The sequence below is a fragment of the Pelodiscus sinensis genome, chromosome 25 (genome assembly GCF_049634645.1).
Source record: "Pelodiscus sinensis isolate JC-2024 chromosome 25, ASM4963464v1, whole genome shotgun sequence".
NCBI classification, from domain to species: domain Eukaryota; kingdom Metazoa; phylum Chordata; order Testudines; family Trionychidae; genus Pelodiscus; species Pelodiscus sinensis.
The window spans coordinates 22,905,623-22,928,594 of NC_134735.1; the positions used below are offsets into that span (position 1 = coordinate 22,905,623).

The 22,972-nt window shown below is 59.8% G+C and overlaps 1 protein-coding gene across 4 annotated transcripts; it reads left to right on the forward strand.

The window, feature by feature from the left end:
* Window positions 1-2,284: 2,284 nt before the first annotated feature.
* SMPDL3B (sphingomyelin phosphodiesterase acid like 3B) lies at window positions 2,285-22,929 on the forward strand. Of its 4 annotated transcripts, none has more exons than XM_006134882.4 (8): window positions 2,285-3,228; window positions 10,047-10,260; window positions 12,168-12,265; window positions 18,091-18,234; window positions 19,034-19,206; window positions 19,325-19,505; window positions 20,111-20,244; window positions 22,387-22,929. In XM_006134882.4, the coding sequence occupies exons 1-8, from the start codon at window positions 3,159-3,161 to the stop codon at window positions 22,765-22,767; spliced, it is 1,395 nt and encodes a 464-aa protein (XP_006134944.1). In that variant the 5' UTR covers window positions 2,285-3,158; the 3' UTR covers window positions 22,768-22,929. The 4 variants fall into 4 exon arrangements, with proteins under 4 accessions (XP_006134944.1, XP_025046375.1, XP_006134946.1 ...); XM_025190590.2 differs by lacking the exon at window positions 2,285-3,228 and adding an exon at window positions 3,249-3,705; XM_006134884.4 differs by lacking the exon at window positions 2,285-3,228 and adding an exon at window positions 3,799-4,416.
* Window positions 22,930-22,972: the final 43 nt, after the last annotated feature.

Consider the following 22,972-nt stretch of genomic DNA (forward strand, 5'->3'; position numbering starts at 1 on the left):
TTCCCGCGGCCTTACCGCCCCCCCCCCTTCCCGCGGCCTTACCGCCCCCGGCCCTACCGCCCCCCCCCTTCCCGCGGCCCTACCGCCCCCCCCCTTCCCGCGGCCCTACCGCCCCCCCCTTCCCGCGGCCCTACCGCCCCCCCCTTCCCGCGGCCCTACCGCCCCCCCCTTCCCGCGGCCCTACCGCCCCCCCCTTCCCGCGGCCCTACCGCCCCCCCCCTTCCCGCGGCCTTACCGCCCCCCCCCCTTCCCGCGGCCTTACCGCCCCCCCCCTTCCCGCGGCCTTACCGCCCCCCCCCCCTTCCCGCGGCCTTACCGCCCCCCCCCCTTCCCGCGGCCTTACCGCCCCCCCCCCCTTCCCGCGGCCTTACCGCCCCCCCCCCTTCCCGCGGCCTTACCGCCCCCCCCCCTTCCCGCGGCCTTACCGCCTCCCCCCTTCCCGCGGCCTTACCGCCCCCCCCCCTTCCCGCGGCCTTACCGCCCCCCCCCCTTCCCGCGGCCTTACCGCCCCCCCCCCTTCCCGCGGCCTTACCCCCCCCCCCTTCCCGCGGCCTTACCGCCCCCCCCCCTTCCCGCGGCCTTACCGCCCCCCCCCCTTCCCGCGGCCTTACCGCCCCCCCCCTTCCCGCGGCCCTACCGCCCCCCCCCCTTCCCGCGGCCTTACCGCCCCCGGCCCTACCGCCCCCCCCCCTTCCCGCGGCCCTACCGCCCCCCCCCCTTCCCGCGGCCTTACCGCCCCCGGCCCTACGGCCCCCCCCTTCCCGCGGCCCTACCGCCCCCCCCCCTTCCCGCGGCCCTACCGCCCCCCCCCTTCCCGCGGCCCTACCGCCCCCCCCTTCCCGCGGCCCTACCGCCCCCCCCTTCCCGCGGCCTTACCGCCCCCCCCCTTCCCGCGGCCTTACCGCCCCCCCCCTTCCCGCGGCCTTACCGCCCCCCCCCTTCCCGCGGCCTTACCGCCCCCCCCTTCCCGCAGCCTTACCGCCCCCCCCCTTCCCGCGGCCTTACCGCCCCCCCCCTTCCCGCGGCCTTACCGCCCCCCCCCCTTCCCGCGGCCTTACCGCCCCCCCCCCTTCCCGCGGCCTTACCGCCCCCCCCCCCTTCCCGCGGCCTTACCGCCCCCCCCCTTCCCGCGGCCTTACCGCCCCCCCCCCTTCCCGCGGCCTTACCGCCCCCCCCCTTCCCGCGGCCTTACCGCCCCCCCCCCTTCCCGCGGCCTTACCGCCCCCCCCCCTTCCCGCGGCCTTACCGCCCCCCCCCCTTCCCGCGGCCCTACCGCCCCCCCCCCTTCCCGCGGCCCTACCGCCCCCCCCCCTTCCCGCGGCCCTACCGCCCCCCCCCCTTCCCGCGGCCCTACCGCCCCCCCCCTTCCCGCGGCCCTACCGCCCCCCCCCTTCCCGCGGCCCTACCGCCCCCCCCCCTTCCCGCGGCCCTACCGCCCCCCCCCCTTCCCGCGGCCCTACCGCCCCCCCCCTTCCCGCGGCCCTACCGCCCCCCCCCTTCCCGCGGCCTTACCGCCCCCCCCCACTTCCCGCGGCCTTACCGCCCCCCCCCACTTCCCGCGGCCTTACCGCCCCCCCCCACTTCCCGCGGCCTTACCGCCCCCCCCCACTTCCCGCGGCCTTACCGCCCCCCCCCACTTCCCGCGGCCTTACCGCCCCCCCCCTTCCCGCGGCCCTACCGCCCCCCCCCTTCCCGCGGCCCTACCGCCCCCCCCCCTTCCCGCGGCCCTACCGCCCCCCCCTTCCCGCGGCCCTACCGCCCCCCCCCTTCCCGCGGCCTTACCGCCCCCCCCCACTTCCCGCGGCCTTACCGCCCCCCCCCACTTCCCGCGGCCTTACCGCCCCCCCCCACTTCCCGCGGCCTTACCGCCCCGCCCCCCCCCACTTCCCGCGGCCTTACCGCCCCGCCCCCCCCCCACTTCCCGCGGCCTTACCGCCCCGCGCCCCCCCCACTTCCCGCGGCCTTACCGCCCCGCCCCCCCCACTTCCCGCGGCCCTACCGCCCCCCCCCACTTCCCGCGGCCCTACCGCCCCCCCCCACTTCCCGCGGCCCTACCGCCCCCCCCCACTTCCCGCGGCCTTACCGCCCCCCCCCCCTTCCCGCGGCCTTACCGCCCCCCCCCACTTCCCGCGGCCCTACCGCCCCGCCCCCCCCCCACTTCCCGCGGCCCTACCGCCCCCCCACTTCCCGCGGCCCTACCGCCCCCCCCCCACTTCCCGCGGCCCTACCGCCCCCCCCCTTCCCGCGGCCGCCGCGGGCGGGTGGAGGCAGGAGCTGCTTGGACACGTAAGGGCACGTTCGGAGGGGTGTAGCACGGCGGTGCCGCCGGTCGCTGACATTCTCTACGCCATTCGCAGGGGCTTTTGGGGATGCTGCTGAGGCAGCTGATGGGTGACCCTCCACTACTCACTGTGGTGGGCATGGCAGGGTTGCTGGCTGATTCGTTTCTCGCCACTTGGGATAATGCAGCCCATCAGTACGGGGGTAGGGGAAGTATTTCAGGCAGCTGGGAAGAAGCTGGGAAGTAGGGCTAGATGTGAGACCTGGGCTGGGAATGCAGTGAGTTAGGCAGGACTTAGTAATGGGATGTGGTAGTGAGAAGGCCCCTGTGATTTCAGTTGGCACCTGCACAAGAGTCCTGTGATGGAGCAAGAGGTGAGATGTCCTTTGTGTAAGGGACTGGTCTCTGCATCCTGTTCCAGGCACTTGCCCCCGGAAAGGTACCAAGAAAGTAGAACAGATTCTGAGAACAGCAACCAAAGTGCTGGTGAGGGAGGGAAGTGAGGCACTAGGCACCCTGAGTCTGGCTGGGTGGTGAGCAACAGGCCACCTAAAACCTGCCAGTAGATATTTGAGGTAATCTAAATATTCAGACCCCAGTAGGGAATTCACTCCTGCCCTGTACCTTATTTTTGCTGGCTTAACCAACAAAACCAGCCTCCCTGGAGAATGCCACCGGCTCCAGCAGCAGCGGTGCCCAGATTGGGCTGCAAGGGACCCTCCATGGGCTGAGAATCTTTCTTAAGGCAAGCTAGAAGTGCTCCCATTTCACACATTGCCAGGAAGTCAGGTGAGGTGACAGCTGCCTGGGATTGGCTCTTCTCAACAGCAAAGTGGCAATTAGTCAGCAGCTGTCAGAGCTCCCCATTCCAGTTCAGATGGATGCCTTGAGGTTCCTGCTGCTGCTAATGCACTGCAGAATTGCTGCTGCTGCCGCCGCCACCCAAGGTAACAGCCCTCATGAGTTTTCTGTGCCTGCCTGATTTTGCTAGGTCTGGAGGAAGCGTTCCTCCTTCCAAGGGAAGATTTGCCATAGCTTGGTTTCTACTTGACTTCCAAACTAAACTTGGCTTGCTCACGTCTCTTTAAACGAGCTGCAAGATGTGAACAGACCCAGGGCTTCTGGGGCAGCACATGACTGGCTCTCCTGGCATTCATGAAGTTGATTTTTGTCAGCCCACTGATGGGATTGTGTTGAGGCCAACCCTGCCTTGAGGCGCAGGCAGAAAGCATTGGGTGAGGCACAGGATGAGTGAGCTCTCAGCCCTGCCTCTGTTACTGCAAAATCATGGCAAACTTAGAAAAGGCACCTTCTTTACATGTTAGTTTAGCACCCCCAGACAGCCCCGTGACAGATGAGTGGGCAATGGCTCCTGTGTGCAGCAAGTGGGGGTTGGTGGCTCGGGCAGCTGGTTATGTCAGAAGGTGAGTGTGTCTGCATGTTTCTTTTTCACTGGGCAATAGATGAGAATTGTATTAAAACCCCAGGAAAATGGGATTAAAAAAAATAATAATAAATGTAGGTTGTTCCTTTAATTGTGTTGGATTTAGGCACTACTTGTTGGCTCCAGCTGATAAGACATGGACTCTGCCCTGAGGAACATGCAGTCCAAGTGCAATCCTAGCTCAAGGGAAGAGAGTTAAGATGGGGGGAGGGCTGGCAAGAAGTAGGGCTGTGTGTGGTTATAGGACTGCTTTGAATTGCTGTGGCCTCACTGGGAGTGTTTCTTAGTGGCTAGTGTGGCAGCTGGGCCTTCAAAGGAGTCAGCGCTCCTGGTACTAAAATTCTGCCCTTCCAAGTGTGCAGCCCCTGGGGGAGGCAGAAGCTGACCAACAGCACACTCAGCTGCACACTCTGCACTGCAGCTGCAGTGAGGAACAGAATGCACATCCCCCCAACTTGCATCAACATGGAACCCAGACACGCAGGTTTCTCAGCAAGAGCCGGCTCCTCGTGCCCACGAAGCACTCTGCCTTATCCTACCCTGCTGCTGCACAGGCTCACTGAAAGGGAGTCATCTGTCCCCCTCCCCCAGCAAATCTGAGCAGGACAGGACAGAAATTTGCCCTGAGCAGCCACTTTCCAAACTATGTCACGGTGTCATCTCCCACTGATACTTCTCTTAGAAGAGACAGGTAATAGTCGTGGGGGATTCAATTATTAGAAACAGATAGTTGGGTTTGTGATGACCAGGAGAACCACCTGATAAATTCCTTGCTGGATACAAAGTTTGCAGATTTCTTGAGATACCAAGATAGACTTCTGTGCAGTGCTGGGGAGGAGCTGGCGGTCATGGTAAATGTAGGTACCAGTGACCCAAGGAAAGGTAGGAGAATGGTCCTGGTGGTCAAAATCTGGCTCCTAGGAAAGAGACTGAAGATTGACTTCCATAGTCATGTTCTCTGAAAGGCTCCCAGGGCCACTCAGGACCAGTGAGACAGGCAGCACTACAGGAGCTCAGTGCGTGGGTGAGTTGGAGCCCTGTGCAGGACCTAACCATGTCCCCGCCAGCACGTTTACGGCTCTGCTGCTGGGGTGCTGCCAGGGTGGCCGTGCCAGCTGAACAGAGCAGTGGGACTGAGCCCTGTCTCCCGCGTGCTGGTGCAGATGAGCTCACCGGGTCTGCGTGGCCTGAGAAGAAAGCCCTAAGGAAAACCCCATCCTCCCTGGGTCTGCCACCTGCAGTGGGCTTGTTCCAAAGCAGCTCAGCAAAGCCTCTTGGCATGTTCCCTTCCGGCACTCTGCCTGTGTCTCCACTACACGGCTCTTCCAAAAAAAGAAGTGGAAAAAGCTGGGCAAATTACAAACTGCAATTTGCAGAGCTTTTTCTGGAAGAGGCTTTTCTGACATTTGGCCCATCTACACCGGGCCAAATGTTGGAAAAAACCCTTTTTTGGAACCTCCCTTCTTCCTTGTAAAATGAGGTTTACAGGGATGCTGAAAAAGTGCATCTGCTCTTCCGAAAAAACATTGAAAGAGCAGCTGCGTTCCCTCGATGTGTCAAGAGTTTTTCTGGGATACCTCCTGCATAGCTTTGCCAAGCAACACCAGGGAAGATGCCTGCAGAGAACCATTTCTGTGCCCTAGCTCCTGGGGAGCAACCCCCATCTCTCCCACTTCCAGACTGCTCAGGTCAGGAAGGCTCCTGACTTTGACCCCTGCTGGGATTTGGCTACCCAGAACCCACCTACTGCTCTCTGGCTTGGCAAGGGTGGCAGAGTGCTGGGGGCTGCTTTTGGAAATGGTCCCACTGATAATCATGTTTTATCATTTGCCTGAATGTAGTATGGGGTCTTCTGGTGGAGACAGGGCCATCCAGAGGAACCCCCAGGCAACCCTCCCCCCCCCCCACACACACTGCAGGCCCCCACAAGTACGCAGGGGCAAAATCATAGAATCCTAGGGTGGGAAGAGACCTCAGGAGCCATCAAGTCCAGCCCCCTGCCCAAAGCAGGATCAACCCCAACTAAACCATCCCAGCCAGGGCTGTGTCAAGCTGAGACGTAAAAACCTCTAGGGATGGAGGTGGTGTTGGAAAGAAGTGGAAAAGACTGATATGGAAAAAGTTATTTACTTATTCCCACAATATAAGAACTAGGGGTCACCAAATGAAATTAATAGGCAGCAGGTTTAAAGCAAACAAAAGGAAGTTTTTCTTCACTCAGTGCACAGTCAATCTGTGGAACTCCTTGCCAGAGGATGTGGTGAAGGCCAGGACTATTAACAGGGTTCAAAAAAGAGCTAGATAGATTCATGGAGGTTAGGTCCATCAACAGCTATTAGCCAGGATGGGTAGGAATGGTGTCCCTAGCCTCTGTCTGTCTGGAAATAGATGACAGGGGAGGGATCATGTGAGGATTACCTGTTGTGCTCTCTCCCTCTGGGGCATCTGGCATTGGCCACTGTCGGCAGACAGGATACTGGGCTGGATGGACCTTTGGTCTGACCCAGTCTCGCCATTCTTGTGGAGATTCCACCACCTCCCTAGGGAACCCATTCCAGTGCTTCACCACCCTCTTAGGGAAATAGTTTTTCCTAATATCCAGCCTAGACCTTCCCCACTGCAACTTGAGACCATTGCTCCTCGTTCCGTCATGTCACGACTGAGAACAGCCTCTTTATGACACTGGACCCTACCCCTGCCGTCCAGCCTATCTACCTCTCCCCCTAGCTTAGTGTCATACGCAAACCTGCTGAGGGTGCAATCCATCCCCTCATCCAGGTCATTAATAAAGATGTTGAACAAAACCAGTCCTAGAACCGATCCTTGGGCCACCCTGCTTGAAACTGACCATCAGCCATTGATCACTACCCATTGAGCCTGATAATCTAGCCATCTTTCTATCCACATTACAGTCCATTTATCCAATCCATACTTCCTTAGCTTGCTGGCAAAAATACTGAGAAAGACCATATCAAAAGCTTTGCTAAAATCAAGGGCTACGTCTAGACTGGCATGATTTTTCCGGAAATGTTTTTAATGGAAAAGTTTTCTGTTAAAAGCATTTTCAGAAAAGAGCCTCTAGATTGGCACGGACGCTTTTCCGCAAAAGCACTTTTTGTGGAAAAGTGTCCGTGGCCAATCTAGACACGCTTTTCCGCAAAAAAGCCCTAATCGCCATTTTCGCGATCGGGGCTTTTTTGCGGAAAACAATTCTGAGCTGTCTACACTGGCCCTTTTGCGCAAAACTTTTGTGCAAAAGGGACTTTTGCCCGAACGGGAGCAGCGTAGTATTTCCGCAAAAAGCACTGATTTCTCACAGGAGGAAGTCATTGCTTTTGCGGAAATTCAAGCGGCCAGTGTAGACAGCTGGCAAGTTTTTCCGGAAAAGCGGCTGATTTTCCAGAAAAACTGGCCAGTCTAGACACAGCCAAGGTGTATCACATCCACCGACTTCCCCATGTCCACAGAGCCTGTTACCTCATCACAGAAAGCAATCTGATTGGTCAGGCAGGACTTGCCCTTGGTGAATCCATGTTGACTATTCCCAATCACTTTCTTCTTTCCCAAGTGCTGCAAAAAGGCAGGGGGGTCTGGGCCCACCCTCACTCCCGGACCCCAGCCCAGGGCCCTGAGGACAGGAGAGTGGCCACTGGCTCTGCTGGGGGGGTGTTTGTCCGAAGCACCCCGACCCGCCGGGTTCGCCTCCCTGGGCTGCTTCCTACCCCTTCTCTATGACCCCCGTGGCCCCCCCTCACAGCTCGTGCTACCCTCACCCACCCTTCTGGTGTTGTGCCAATCTGTCCTCGCCCTCCTACGCTACTTCCTCCTTCCTCCGTCGCTTACTCTCCCACCCTGCTCCTCTTCGGCTTCCTCCGTTCTCCCCCTGCTCCCCCGGGCCTGTTTTTAAAAACCGCACCGACGTCCGGCCCTGATGACGTCAGGCGCCGCGTCAGCTGACTCATCCCCCTTTGTGCGTCCCCGCTCTGCCGTCAGCCCCACCCCCCTGCCACTCGTCAGCTGGGCCGCGGCGGCGGAGCAGGCCCTGCAACTCACCCCCACTCCCCGGGTGGTGCCCAGGAGGGTCAGGGCAACCGCGGGTTTGGTGCGGGGCAGGCCGATGCTGGCGGGAAGGGGGCGGCGCGCCCCGTCACATATGCCAAGATAATAGAGCAAATAATCAAGGACTCCATCTGGAAACATCTAGGCTCTGTCTAGACTGGCCACTTGAATTTCCGCAAGAACACTGACGATCTCATGTAAGAAATCAGTGCTGCTTGCGGAAATACTGTGCTGTTCCTGTTCGGGCAAAAGTCCTTTTGTGCAAAAGGGCCAGTGTAGACAGCTCAGATTTGTTTTGTGCAAAAGCGCGTCTAGATTGGCCACTTATGCTTTGTGTAAAAGTGCTTTTGCGGAAAAGCGTCCGTGCCAATCTAGACGCTCTTTTCCACAAATGCTTTTAACAGAAAACTTTTCCGTTAAAAGCATTTGCGGAAAATCATGCCAGTCTAGATGTAGCCCTAGAAGATAATAATGGGAAAAGTAACAGCATGGATTTGTAAAAGAACAAATCATGTCAAAGCACCCTTATAGCTTTCTCTGGTAAGATAAAAAGCCCTGAGGATAAGGTGGATCTGGTTTATCTAGACTTTAATCAAACATTTGATATGGTCTCACCCAACCTTCTTATCAATAAAGAAAATACAGCTTGGGCATGGCTACTATTAGTTGAGGGTATAACTGGTTGGATAACCATTCCTAGAAAGTAGTTATCAATGGTTCACAGTCATGCTGGAAGGGTATAACAAGTGTGATTCTGCAAAAATCAGCTATGGACCAGTTCTGTTCAATATCTTCATCAATAATTTAGATATTGGCATAGAGAGTACACTTACAAAGTTTGCAGATGATTCCAAGCTGGGAGGGGTTGCAAATGCTTTGGAGAGTAGGATAATCGTTAGAGGGAAATAGGATGAAATTCAATAAGGACAAATGCAAAGTACTTCACTTAGGAAGGAACAGTTTCACACGTTGGCTGTATCTAGACTGGCATGATTTTGCGAAAATACTTTTAACGGAAAAGTTTTTCCGTTGAAAGTATTTCCGAAAAGAGCATCTAGATTGGCACAGATGCTTTTACGCAAAAACATCTGTGCCCAATATAGACACCCATTTTAGCCATTGGGCTTTCTTGCGCAAAAAATTAAGGTGCCTGTTTACACTGGCCCTCTTGCACAAGTATTCTTGCACAAGAGGGCTTATCCCTGAGCGGGAGCATCAAAGTATTTGCGCAAGAAACACCGAATTCTTACATTCAAGCGGCCAGTGTAGACAGCTGGCAAGTTTTTGCGCAAGCAAAATCTTGCCAGTCTAGATGCACCCTTGGGCTGTGTCTAGACTGGCCAGTTTTTCCGGAAAATCAGCAGCTTTTTGGGAAAAACTTGCCAGCTGTCTACACTGGCCGCTTGAATTTCCGCAAAAGCACTGACTTCCTACTGTAAGAAATCAGTGCTTCTTGCGGAAATACTATGCTGCTCCCGTTCAGGCAAAAGTCCCTTTTGCGCAAAAGGGCCAGTGTAGACAGCTCAGAATTGTTTTCCACAAAAAAGCCCCGATCGTGAAAATGGCGATCGGGGCTTTTTTGCGGAAAAGCGCGTCTAGATTGGCACGGACGCTTTTCCGCAAAAAGTGCTTTTGCAGAAAAGCGTCCGTGCCAATCTAGACGCTCTTTTCCAAAAATGCTTTTAATGGAAAACTTTTCCGTTAAAAGCATTTCCAGAAATCATGCCAGTGTAGACACAGCCTTGGTGTTTAAACACTGGAATAAATTGCCTAGAGAAGTTGTGGAATCTCCATCACTGGAGATATTTAAAAGCAGGTTAAAATAAACAACTACCGGGGATGATCTATGGTGCTTGGTCCTGCCATGAGGGCAGGGGACCGTACTTGATGCCTCTCGAGGTCCCTTCCAGTTCTAGTGTTCTATGATTCAGGGCATTGCTATTACCACCTTGCTACAAATAGAAATTGAGGCTTGGAGAGACTATGTGACTTGCCCCTGGTCACACAGGAAGTCCATGGCAGAGGAGAGAAGTGCAGCCAGGTCTCCAAATTCCCAAGGCAGTGCCCTCCACACTGAGCCCCTACAGAGGGCTCAATAGTTGTCAGTAAAGATCCCAGATGGACACTCTTGGCTTGGAATAGCAATGTCTGCACAGGGAATTACTCCAGTAGAGAGTCGTTTAACGCTCGCTGCCCCATGGCTTCCCAGCTGCATCAGTTTTCAATTCCCCTGCACTGTGTTGTGGGTTCTGTCTTTGGCAGGTCACTTTTGGCATGTCACAGACCTCCATTTGGACCCAGCCTACAGAGTGACAACAGACCCTCTCCAGGTGTGTCCGTCTGCTGGGTCCCAGCCCGTGTCTAATGCAGGAAGATGGGGAAATTACCTGTGTGATTCTCCCTGGATTCTCATAAACTCCTCCATTTATGCCATGAAGGAGATCCTGCCTGATCCGGACTTCATCCTGTGGACTGGGTAAGGAATCTGTGGCTAGCAGTGACAGCTAGGGCATGATCACAGTATAACCCATGCACACATTCGAAATCACAGGCAGGAACATGCTGAATTCTACTCACGGTGCACATGAGCACCTTAGTGCAACAGCTGCCACCCTGCAATTAGCAAGCCCCAGCTCAATCACCCAGGAATCGGATCCACTCTTACCAAGTGCCCCCAAATTAGAGGGTCACAGGTCAGGAAGGGACCTCCTGAGGCATCAGAGCTTCATGCACAAGATAGGGAAACCAGGATAAAGAAGCAGAAGTTGCTGTCCAGCTGCTGGCTAGACTTGCCAAGTTCTCCCTTGGGTGTCTGTCAATCAGAGCATGTTAACTACCTAGGAGCGAGGCATGTGCTGCTGTCAGGTGTTGGCTCTGCCTCAGGCAAGGGTGCTCCTCTGCAGGGCTCCTGGTTCAAAATAGCCAGTCCTGGTGCCTTGGACAAGCATGTAAACAATAGCCTTTGTTACAGGAGCTGTGCTGGTCAGGCAGAATCTTAGCCAGATACTCCAGAGAACTAGGGTCTCCCAGACCACACGGGCCGGACACCATTGTCACAAATGCCTTCTGGTCTGTCCAGTGGGGAGAGTTGGCAACCCTGTGACAGTGACTCTATTGACGAGTGAGCAGCCAATACAGAGCAAAGGGAGTTCCTGTTAGGTAAGCAGCTTCCCAAGTCAGGGTCTGTTGCTGGCGGAATGAGGCCAGAGTCCCACACAGGAATCATAACCAGACCCCTGCATCTCAGGCCCTTCTGCACACGTGGGCCCAAGATGCACAGCCCCTGGCGGCACTCACTCCAGGCCCGGTGCTGTTAGCACAGCCAGCAGGGCAAAAGGTGGGCATTGTTAAAGGCAGCAGGAGGAGGGTTTTGCAAACAGCTTTGTGCCCTTTTCTAGGAGACTAATGAAGAGTCCGAAAGGTTGACGTCTGAGGCCTGTGAAGGCTGCTCTGCGGGTTTTGCTGGAGGCCCTCGGAGCAGCCAGAGCATGGAGGTGAGGGTTTGAATCCCTCACAAATGGGCTTTTCTCCAGGGCTACGTCTAGACTGGCATGATTTTCTGGAAATGCTTTTAACGGAAAAGTTTTCTGTTAAAAGCATTTTCGGAACAGAGCGTCAAGATTGGCACGGACGCTTTTCCACAAAAGCACTTTTTGCGGAAAAGCGTCCGTGGCCAATCTAGACGCGCTTTTGCGCAAAAAAGCCCCAATCGCCATTTTCGCGAAAAACAAATCTCAGCTGTCTACACTGGCCCTTTTGCCCGAACGGGAGCAGCATAGTATTTCTGCAAGAAGCACTGATTTCTCACAGTAGGAAGCACTGATTTCTCACAGTAGGAAGCACTGATTTCTCACAGTAGGAAGTCAGTGCTTTTGTGGAAATTCAAGCGGCCAGTGTAGACAGCTGGCAAGTTTTTCCGGAAAAGCGGCTGATTTTCCAGAAAAACTGGCCAGTCTAGACACAGCCCAGCTGTCCAGTCAGGCAGAGGAGTTACACACAAACAGAAACAAAGGGCTTTCCCCGTCCGTTAAGCAGGATTCCCTCTCAGAATGTGTAAAGTCACTAGTCCTGCAGGCAGCCATGGCATCTTCCAGACACAGCGGAGCACAGCTGGGCCCAGATTTCTCATGCAAAAAGAAAAAGCTGAACATGTGGGAACAGGTTCTTTCCCAGAACAGTTCCCCAAATGTTCACCTGAAACCACATCCAGCACGCTAGATGGAAGGTCCCCACCTGCTGCCTCCTCGCTCTGTGTGCAGACGCCTCCCTGAGACCAAGTGGGTGAAGAAATATCTTCTGTACCCCCTGGTCTCTCTGGGATGACAGCTACCGACTCTTCCCTTTCCCACGGCTGCTGCACCTGATGATTGTGCTGTTTTCCAGAGACGATACTCCTCATGTCCCCAACAAGAGACTTGGAGAAGACGTGGTGCTGGAAATAATTGCCAATTTGACTGCTCTGATAAAACAGGTGTTTCCAGGTACGATTCCCCAGGACAGAGAAGGAGGCAATCTGGAGAATAGGTGACCCAGCATCCGCCTGGCAGGCGAGACCAGCTCAGCCAGCCAGAGATGGCAGATCCAGAGAAGGGGACGCCGTCGGAGTGGTCAAGGAACCTAGCATGGGGGGACCTTTGGCCTCCTTCCTGGGGGAGGAGTGCATTGGGGGAGGAGTCCACTACATCGCTATGGTCTCTGGGCAGCTTCACCCTGGACAGGGAGCCACACTGCAGGGGGACGTGTGGGAAAGCAGCAGTCTTTGAACAGTCATGGTGGAAAACACCATTGGAACCCCCTGCTCAGCAACGGGAGAAGGAATCCACCTGCCCCTATGGCCCCAGCAAAGTATATGGGACCGACCAAACGTGGGTTATGCCTAGGAGGGACAATGCTTCCCACTCCCCAGTGGAGCCCCCCCACTGCGGACGGCCCCATGACTCCTGACTGAGCGTCATCTGCCCAGCATCACTGCAGGGGACAGATCCTGCCAGTGGAGTCAGCCAGCTGGGCCCATCACTGCCTGCTCCTGGTACAAGTGTCAGGCTGCAGCTCGGGAAACTGACGCTTCTGTTTGCCCACAGGTGCCTGCTCTGGACAGCTCCTCACCAGGGGCTCCCCCATAGCCCCCCTCGACAGCTCCTCACCAGGGGCTCCCCCATAGCCCCCCAGAACAGCTCCTCACCAGGGGCTCCCCCCATGGCCCCCCAGAACAGCTCCTCACCAGGGGCTCCCCCCATAACCCCCCTGGACAGCTCCTCACCAGGGGCTCCCCCCATAGCCCTCCAGAACAGCTCCTCACCAGGGGCTCCCCCCATGGCCCCCCAGAACAGCTCCTCACCAGGGGCTCCCCCCATAACCCCCCTGGACAGCTCCTCACCAGGGGCTCCCCCCATGGCCCCCCAGAACAGCTCCTCACCAGGGGCTCCCCCCATAACCCCCCTCGACAGCTCCTCACCAGGGGCTCCCCCATAGCCCTCCAGAACAGCTCCTCATCAGGGGCTCCCCCATAGCCCCCCAGAACAGCTCCTCACCAGGGGCTCCCCCCATGCCCCCCCTGGACAGCTCCTCACCAGGGGCTCCTCCCATGGCCCCCCAGAACAGCTCCTCACCAGGGGCACCCCCATAGCCCCCCAGAACAGCTCCTCACCAGGGGCTCCCCCATAGCCCCCAGAACAGCTCCTCACCAGGGGCCTCCCCCCATGGCCCCCCTGGACAGCTCCTCACCAGGGGCCTCCCCCTATGGCCCCCCAGAACAGCTCCTCACCAGGGGCTCCCCCATAGCCCCCCAGAACAGCTCCTCACCAGGGGCTCCCCCATAGCCCTCCAGAACAGCTCCTCACCAGGGGCTCCCCCCATGGCCCCCCAGAACAGATCCTCACCAGGGGTTCCCCCCATGGCCCTCCAGAACAGCTCCTCACCAGGGGCTCCCCCCAGAACAGCTCCTCACCAGGGGCTCCCCCATAGCCCCCCAGAACAGCTCCTCACCAGGGGCTCCCCCATAGCCCCCCAGAACAGCTCACCAGGGGCTCCCCCCATGACACCCCTGGACTGCTCCTCACCAGGGGCTCCCCCATAGCCCTCCAGAACAGCTCCTCACCAGGGGCTCCCCCCATGACACCCCTGGACTGCTCCTCACCAGGGGCTCCCCCATAGCCCTCCAGAACAGCTCCTCACCAGGGGCTCCCCCCATGACTCCCCTGGACAGCTCCTCACCAGGGGCTCCCCCATAGCCCCCCAGAACAGCTCCTCACCAGGGGCTCCCCCCATGGCCCCCCAGAAGAGCTCCTCACCAGGGGCTCCCCCCATGGCCCTCCAGAACAGCTCCTCACCAGGGGCTCCCCCATAGCCCCCCAGAACAGCTCCTCACCAGGGGCTCCCCCCATGGCCCCCCAGAACAGCTCCTCACCAGGGGCTCCCCCATAGCCCCCCAGAACAGCTCCTCACCAGGGGCTCCCCCCATGGCCCTCCAGAACAGCTCCTCACCAGGGGCTCCCCCCATAGCCCTCCAGAACAGCTCCTCACCAGGGGCCTCCCCCCATGACCCCCCAGAACAGCTCCTCACCAGGGGCTCCCCCCATGGCCCCCCAGAATAGCTCCTCACCAGGGGCTCCCCCCATGGCCCTCCAGAACAGCTCCTCACCAGGGGCTCCCCCCATAGCCCTCCAGAACAGCTCCTCACCAGGGGCCTCCCCCCATGGCCCCCCAGAACAGCTCCTCACCAGGGGCTCCCCCCATGGCCCTCCAGAACAGCTCCTCACCAGGGGCTCCCCCCATAGCCCCCTAGAATAGCTCCTCACCAGGGGCTCCCCCATAGCCCTCCAGAACAGCTCCTCACCAGGGGCTCCCCCCATGGCCCTCCAGAACAGCTCCTCACCAGGGGCTCCCCCCATAGCCCCCCAGAACAGCTCCTCACCAGGGGCTCCCCCATAGCCCCCCAGAACAGCTCCTCACCAGGGGCTCCTCCCATGGCCCCCCTGGACAGCTCCTCACCAGGGGCCTCTCCCTATGGCCCCCCTAGACTGCTCCTCACCAGGGGCTCCCTCCATAGCCCCCCAGAACAGCTCCTCACCAGGGGCTCCCCCATAGCCCCCCAGAACATCTCCTCACCAGGGGCTCCTCCCATGGCCCCCCTGGACAGCTCCTCACCAGGGGCCTCTCCCTATGGCCCCCCTAGACTGCTCCTCACCAGGGGCTCCCCCATAGCCCCCCAGAACAGCTCCTCATCAGGGGCTCCCCCATAGCCCCCCAGAACAGCTCCTCACCAGGGGCTCCTCCCATGGCCCCCCTGGACAGCTCCTCACCAGGGGCCTCTCCCTATGGCCCCCCTAGACTGCTCCTCACCAGGGGCTCCCCCATAGCCCTCCAGAACAGCTCCTCACCAGGGGCTCCCCCATGGCCCTCCAGAACAGCTCCTCACCAGGGGCTCCCCCCATAGCCCCCTAGAATAGCTCCTCACCAGGGGCTCCTCCCATGGCCCCCCTGGACAGCTCCTCACCAGGGGCCTCTCCCTATGGCCCCCCTAGACTGCTCCTCACCAGGGGCTCCCCCATGGCCCTCCAGAACAGCTCCTCACCAGGGGCTCCCCCATAGCCCCCCCAGAACAGCTCCTCACCAGGGGCTCCCGCCATAGCCCCCCAGAACAGCTCCTCACCAGGGGCTTCCCCCCATGGCCCCCCTGGACAGCTCCTCACCAGGGGCACCCCCATAGCTCCCCAGAACAGCTCCTCACCAGGGGCTCCCCCATAGCCCCCCAGAACAGCTCCTCACCAGGGGCTCCCCCATAGCCCTCCAGAACAGCTCCTCACCAGGGGCTCCCCCCATGACACCCCTGGACTGCTCCTCACCAGGGGCTCCCCCATAGCCCTCCAGAACAGCTCCTCACCAGGGGCTCCCCCCATGACTCCCCTGGACAGCTCCTCACCAGGGGCTCCCCCATAGCCCCCCAGAACAGCTCCTCACCAGGGGCTCCCCCCATGGCCCCCCAGAACAGCTCCTCACCAGGGGCTCCCCCCATGGCCCTCCAGAACAGCTCCTCACCAGGGGCTCCCCCATAGCCCCCCAGAACAGCTCCTCACCAGGGGCTCCCCCCATGGCCCCCCAGAACAGCTCCTCACCAGGGGCTCCCCCATAGCCCCCCAGAACAGCTCCTCACCAGGGGCTCCCCCCATGGCCCTCCAGAACAGCTCCTCACCAGGGGCTCCCCCCATAGCCCTCCAGAACAGCTCCTCACCAGGGGCCTCCCCCCATGACCCCCCAGAACAGCTCCTCACCAGGGGCTCCCCCCATGGCCCCCCAGAATAGCTCCTCACCAGGGGCTCCCCCCATGGCCCTCCAGAACAGCTCCTCACCAGGGGCTCCCCCCATAGCCCTCCAGAACAGCTCCTCACCAGGGGCCTCCCCCCATGGCCCCCCAGAACAGCTCCTCACCAGGGGCTCCCCCCATGGCCCTCCAGAACAGCTCCTCACCAGGGGCTCCCCCCATAGCCCCCTAGAATAGCTCCTCACCAGGGGCTCCCCCATAGCCCTCCAGAACAGCTCCTCACCAGGGGCTCCCCCCATGGCCCTCCAGAACAGCTCCTCACCAGGGGCTCCCCCCATAGCCCCCCAGAACAGCTCCTCACCAGGGGCTCCCCCATAGCCCCCCAGAACAGCTCCTCACCAGGGGCTCCTCCCATGGCCCCCCTGGACAGCTCCTCACCAGGGGCCTCTCCCTATGGCCCCCCTAGACTGCTCCTCACCAGGGGCTCCCTCCATAGCCCCCCAGAACAGCTCCTCACCAGGGGCTCCCCCATAGCCCCCCAGAACATCTCCTCACCAGGGGCTCCTCCCATGGCCCCCCTGGACAGCTCCTCACCAGGGGCCTCTCCCTATGGCCCCCCTAGACTGCTCCTCACCAGGGGCTCCCCCATAGCCCCCCAGAACAGCTCCTCACCAGGGGCTCCCCCATAGCCCCCCAGAACAGCTCCTCACCAGGGGCTCCTCCCATGGCCCCCCTGGACAGCTCCTCACCAGGGGCCTCTCCCTATGGCCCCCCTAGACTGCTCCTCACCAGGGGCTCCCCCATAGCCCTCCAGAACAGCTCCTCACCAGGGGCTCCCCCATGGCCCTCCAGAACAGCTCCTCACCAGGGGCTCCCCCCATAGCCCCCTAGAATAGCTCCTCACCAGGGGCTCCTCCCATGGCCCCCCTGGACAGCTCCTCACCAGGGGCCTCTCCCTATGGCCCCCCTAGACTGCTCCTCACCAGGGGCTCCCCCATGGCCCTCCAGAACAGCTCCTCACCAGGGGCTCCCCCATAGCCCCCCCAGAACAGCTCCTCACCAGGGGCTCCCGCCATAGCCCCCCAGAACAGCTCCTCACCAGGGGCTTCCCCCCATGGCCCCCCTGGACAGCTCCTCACCAGGGGCACCCCCATAGCTCCCCAGAACAGCTCCTCACCAGGGGCTCCCCCATAGCCCCCCAGAACAGCTCCTCACCAGGGGCTCCCCCATAGCCCTCCAGAACAGCTCCTCACCAGGGGCTCCCCCCATGGCCCCCCAGAACAGCTCCTCACCAGGGGCTCCCCCCATGGCCCCCCAGAACAGCTCCTCACCAGGGGCTTCCCCCATAGCTCCCCAGAACAGCTCCTCACCAGGGGCTCCCCCCATTGCCCCCCTGGACAGCTCCTCACCAGGGGCTCCCCCTATGGCCCCCCAGAACAGCTCCTCACCAGGGGTTCCCCCCATGTGCCTCCTGGACAGCTCCTTACCAGGGGCTCCCCAGAACAGCTTCTCACCAGGGGCTCCCCCCATAGCTCCCCAGAACAGCTCCTCACCAGGGGCTCCCCCCATAACCCCCCAGAACAGCTCCTCACCAGGGGCTTCCCCCAACCCTCCCCAGCACTGCCTTTTCTTACTATAAATGGCTCCCCAGGTGCCGAGTTGAAGCAGTTCTCCACGTACTCCCCCTGAACAGCTGCTCCCCAACCACCGATCTACCCAATTCCTCCCTGGTCCCCACTGAAAGCCCCCAACTAGCCCTTCAGTGGGACTTGGTGACGCTTTGCCTGGGGTGGGGTTTCTGCCCAGTTTCACCACAGCCACGAGAGGGGACTTTGCCCCAAGCCCAGCTCTGGGCTCAAGGGGTCTGTCCGTAGTTCTTGGTGGTTTATTCCTAACCACTGGCCAGAACCAGCACGTTGGCTGAGAAGCAGCCAGTCGCCCCTGCACGGGAAGGCCCATGTCCTCTTGTCCTGCCCAGAGTCTCTGTCCTTTCCCTTGGCTCCAGGCACCAAACCAGCCTTCACGTGTCCTCTTGTTCTGCTCCAGACACTGCCGTCTACCCTGCCATAGGCAACCACGACTTCCACCCCAAGAACCAGCTCCCCCCAACGCCGCACCGGATCTACAACGCAACAGCCGAGCTGTGGCGCTCCTGGCTCAGCAATGCCTCCATCCCAACCTTCAGAGCAGGCATGTGCGGCTCCCTCCCTGGCCAGCCCCGGCTGTGGGACGGGTCGGACACGGTCCCCTCTACGGAGGGGCAGTTTGCGGCACATCTGAGGGAGAGGAAGGGCCCTCCCGATGGGCTGCCAACCCAGCTCCTCTCACCAGCCCACAGGCAGCTGCACAGGAGCCCAGGAACAGCGTGTCCTGGCCCTCCAGCTCGCCTGCTTTCTCAGCTGCGTAGAAGGGTGCCCCGACGGTGTCCCTTCGCGCAACCATCGGGCCTGGCCTGGAACGACTAGGAGGCTGTGGGACTCAAGGCCCAGCTCCAGGCCTGATTTGCACAGACCGTTGCTCCTCAGGGCCTCCCTAGCCCTGGTCCAACATGGCTACCCTGGGTCCGAGATTCCAGGAGGGACCATTGAGTGGATCTCGTCTGCCCTCCAGGGCAGCCCAGGCAGGCGGCCTGCCCTCACATAGCCCGGGAGGGTTGGGCCTTGTCTACACGGGCGTGCTCTGTCGCCAGCCCTTCCCAGCATAGCCCTCGCCTGGGTCAGACTCCCAGACAGGCACGGGGCAGAGGCTGGGCCCCTTGGGCTGCTTAGCCAACAAGCGCCCTGCCCACGCTGCGGCCGCAGGGCTGGGAGCAGCTCTGGCATGCTGAGGCAGGCAGGGCTCTCGGAAGCCTCTGAGTGGGCGACGTGCTGGCAGCTGCTGGCACCTTGCCCAGGCCAGCATCCCTGGGCAGCTGAGCCAGTGGCGGTAACAGAGGGGGTGGGAGAGGTGTTGTCCCTTCAGGCCTCTCTCCTGCTGGCTGGGTTTGCAGGTGCTTTCTACAGTGAGAAGCTGCGCGGTCCCAATACCAAGGGACAAATGATTGTCCTCAACACCAACCTGTACTATGAGAGCAACAGTCAGACGGCGGGTGTGGAGGACCCCGGCGGGCAGTTCCAGTGGCTGGAGGACGTGCTGACCTCCGCAGCGAAGGCAGGAGAAATGGTAAAACGGTTTCCTTCCTCCTGGAAGCAGCTTCTGCCGCTGAGCTGCTCCTCCCTGTGCAAAGCCTGCAGCGCAGCCTCTGCAGGCCGCCTGACAGCCCGGCTCCTTTCTGCGGCAGGTCTACATCGTGGGGCACGTCCCGCCCGGCTTCTTCGAGAAGAAGCGGCACAAAGCCTGGTTCCGGGAGCACTTTAACAGGCGCTATGTCGAGATCGTGCAGCGGCACCACGGAGCAATAGCTGCCCAGTTCTTTGGGCACCATCACACTGACAGCTTTCGGCTCTTTTACAGCCATGGCGGTACCGTGCCACAGCGTGGGCTGAGCCCTGGCTGCAGGGCATCCCATTGGTCCTGCATCACATGTCCTGAAATGCCATGGGGTGGATTGGCCCCATCTGGTCTAGCCAACACTACATCGGGGCCCTTGGCGGAAAGCCATGGGCACCAGGAGGTGGCAAGCCCCTAGCAGGCCTGTGTGACTGGCAAATCCTCCTGCCTCCCAGCACTGTACACTGCCCCACGGCTGCTGGTGCCCGTCATCCGGGCATCTGGCCCCACCTACGGAGGCCCTGGGGGATAGCAGCACAGAGCATGCAGCGCTCGGAGTGGGAGCCACGGGGCACATGCGGCTGTTGCAGCCTGTTTTCTTGCTGCAGAGTTGTGCTTTTAGGTGGGAGGTCCCAATCCCACCCTGGTGTCTGCCAGGATGGTGTTGCTGTGCCTGTGCGCTGGTGGCTGTCATAAGGTGACTGATGCCCACGTGCCGGTGGCTGTCGTTGGGCGACTGACGTGTTGCAAGCCAAGTGGCTTAGGCAGCGTCACAGGCTGCCTGCCAAGCACAAGGCTTGTAGTTGGATTGGGCCAGGCTGTGACTCAGGCAGGCTCCATTTGCCTTCCCATGCAGGTTCCCCCATCAGTGCCATGTTTCTAGCGCCAGGCGTGACCCCCTGGAAGACCACGCTGCCTGGCGTGCACAATGGCGCCAACAACCCTGGCATCCGGGTCTTTGACTACGACCGAGGCTCCCTGCAAGTGAAGGTGAGCCCCCCCCCACGGCATGGTCTGTCCCTTGGGGCACAGCAGCTGCAGCCGGCGTTGCTCCAATAACTAACCGACAGCTCCGGGGAGAGACAGGCAAAGTACTCCAGAGCCACTGTGCACGTGCAGGGCGGAGGGCAGAAAATTCAGGGCCATGTGGGTGTCAAGAGGCTGCTGGAGTCGGAGCCCCCAGGACAGGGCAGGATTGCGCCCCTTGGTCTGTTCTCCAGGCCTTTCCCTGGCTTGTATAACGAGCCCAAGCAATGGGCCTTCCAGCCCTTCCGTTCAGGAAAGAAAGCCCTGACAGGAGCCCCCAGGCGAGATTCTTGCTCTGGTGCAGAACGTGGCATGTTCCGAACAGGACCTGTGCTGACAGGCAGGCGGCTGGGGCGCTTGAAAGACTAACAGACGGGTTAGGGCAGAAGCTCTCATGCGATACACACTAGGATGTTAAGGGCTAGTTGATTCCCCCCCCTCTTGCTGCCTGTCAGATAGAGGCAGCAAACGGGGAAGAGCGGGCGCTGCCCCTTTGAAATGCTGCCTCGGGTGCTCTTGTACATTTCAGAGGAGGAATGCGGAAGTGCCTATCGACTAGTAAATTACTTGTTAGTTAACATCCTTAATATAAACCCCTTCCTCAGACGCTTGGGGAGGAGAAGCAGGGACCAGAGCTGGGAGCGGGACCGCAGTGCTAGCTGAATGAGAGGGGAGGTGGCTCATCTCAAAGGCTACATCTACACTGGCCAGTCTTGCGCAAGAACAGATGCAAATGAGGCACAACGATGAATCATTTGCATACTTAATGAGCTGCCATTTTGTGCAAGGAGCAGTCTACACTGCTCCTTCCTGCGCAAACCCCCCTCTTGCACAAGAGCCGTTCTGCCTCCAATAAGCCAGTATAGACGGAGCCCAACAGTGAGGAGACGGAGAGAGGACCTGCAGGGGAAACTGCCTAGTGTGATGAGAGCCATTCCATGCCTCTGTTTAAACTGCTTTGGACGGCATCACAAGGGCCTTGAATTGCAGCTCAGCCGTGTCTCTCTGCGTCTGGTGTGCAGTTGTTTTGCACGTCAGGAATGGTGTGGCCAGGCAGGTTAACGTGCTCCCCACATTGTCCATTCACTCTGTTGAGCGGAGACAGGCAGGTCTGTCCAACGTGAATGGCAGAGGGGCACTGCTGGTGCATGATGGCACAGTCGTAGATGTGCAGGTGAATGAGCTGATGTGGTCAGGCCCTGTGACGGTGTCACCAGAGCTGGCGATGGGGTTTTCGTGGGGCGAGGTTTCTGTTGCGAGAGGTGTGATTGGTGGTATGTCTGGTATGGGGGGCTGTCTGTTAGCGAGACCCGGCCTGCAGGAGCGAGGGATTGTCATGTGTACAGGCCCTGCGCCTGATGGGAACAGGGAATAGCAGGGTTATAACGGGGCTCTGCCGCAGTCTCTCTGCCACCTGAAAAGGCCAAACGTGTGCGCGGCAGCAGTAACGAGGACCCGAGGATCATTGTAAGCTCCTGTTTGTTCCATTCAACATCTCTCTGCCCCGAGGACACTCTGGATGGCTGGGAGCAGGAGGAGGAGAGGGGAGTGGCGCAGAGCAGCAGGGTTTTAACAGGATGTGTGCAGCTCTGCTGTGGCTTTGATCTGGGAACACATGGTGACTGCTGGGCACGGAGCAGTCATCCCTCAGGGCTCTTGCTTACATAAAGCTGAGCCCTCCCCACAGCCCAGAGCTCCGTGGCAGCTCAAGTGCTCGGTTCCTTCGCCACCCTGCAGAGAGGCGCAAAGCAGCCTGGCCAAGCTCCTTTAGAGCTGCCCCTGCAAGAGCCATTGAACCGGGGCCCAAGTAACAGCCCTGTGCACATGGCCTGCTAGCTGAGGGATAAAGTCCCCCGCGTGATGGGCAAGCCTCCAAGTGGAGCCCCCAGCCAGCCAGAACTGCTCCAGCAGAGCGGGTCAGGGCCAGTGAGGCACCTGGGCAGCGGCTGCTTCTGCCTGTCGGGGTAGGACTGGTGGAAGTGCCCCACCTCAGCACCAGTGTCAGGAAGCTGCTGAGACCCAGCCCTGGCCGGGGGGTCATTTCCAGGGCAGTTCCTGTGCTTGTTTGCCCTCTTAACCCCCTTTGGTCTTCTCTCTCTTGCGCAGGACATGGTGACTTATTACGTGAACCTCACTCATGCTAACCTGGCAGGCCCCAGCTGGGAGAAGGAGTATCGGCTGACTGAGGCCTTCCAGGTGCCCGACGGGTCAGCCCGCTCCATGCACATGGTGCTGGAGAAGCTGTCACAGGACAAGCAGTACCTGCAGCAGTACTATCGCTTCAACTCCGTGCAGTACGACCTCAGCGAGTGCGACGGGAGCTGCCGCACCGACCATCTCTGTGCTATCCGGGAAGTGGATTTTACTCAATATGAGGAATGTGCTAAAGCCGGAAGCTTCCCTGCTGTATCTGCTCTGCCAGCAACCCCCGTTTTCTTCCTCGGTGTGCTGCTCAGCCTTCTCCCTTCCCAGGGGCCTCTCTGGTGACCCTGACAGGTTCGTCCCGTGCAAACCGAGCATCCTGCACCTGAGTCAACACCAGCCAATGCCTCCGGGGCTGGAATTTGCTCCGGAAGAAGGTGACGTGTTTTTATGGCAGGGGTTTTATGGCTCGGCTTTGTCTCTTTCCAATAAAGAGGATTGGCTGTCTTGCCTCGTGTCTTCTAACTAAGAAGGCGGGTGGGAATTTGTG

Coding starts and splice junctions, on each gene's coding strand:
- SMPDL3B (XM_006134882.4), top strand. CDS start 3,159: ATGGATGCCTTGAGGTTCCTGCTGCTGCTAATGCACTGCAGAATTGCT. Junction 18,235..19,033: donor CATCCCAACCTTCAGAGCAG/GCATGTGCGGCT, acceptor CTGGGTTTGCAG/GTGCTTTCTACAGTGAGAAG. Junction 20,245..22,386: donor GAGGCTCCCTGCAAGTGAAG/GTGAGCCCCCCC, acceptor TCTCTTGCGCAG/GACATGGTGACTTATTACGT.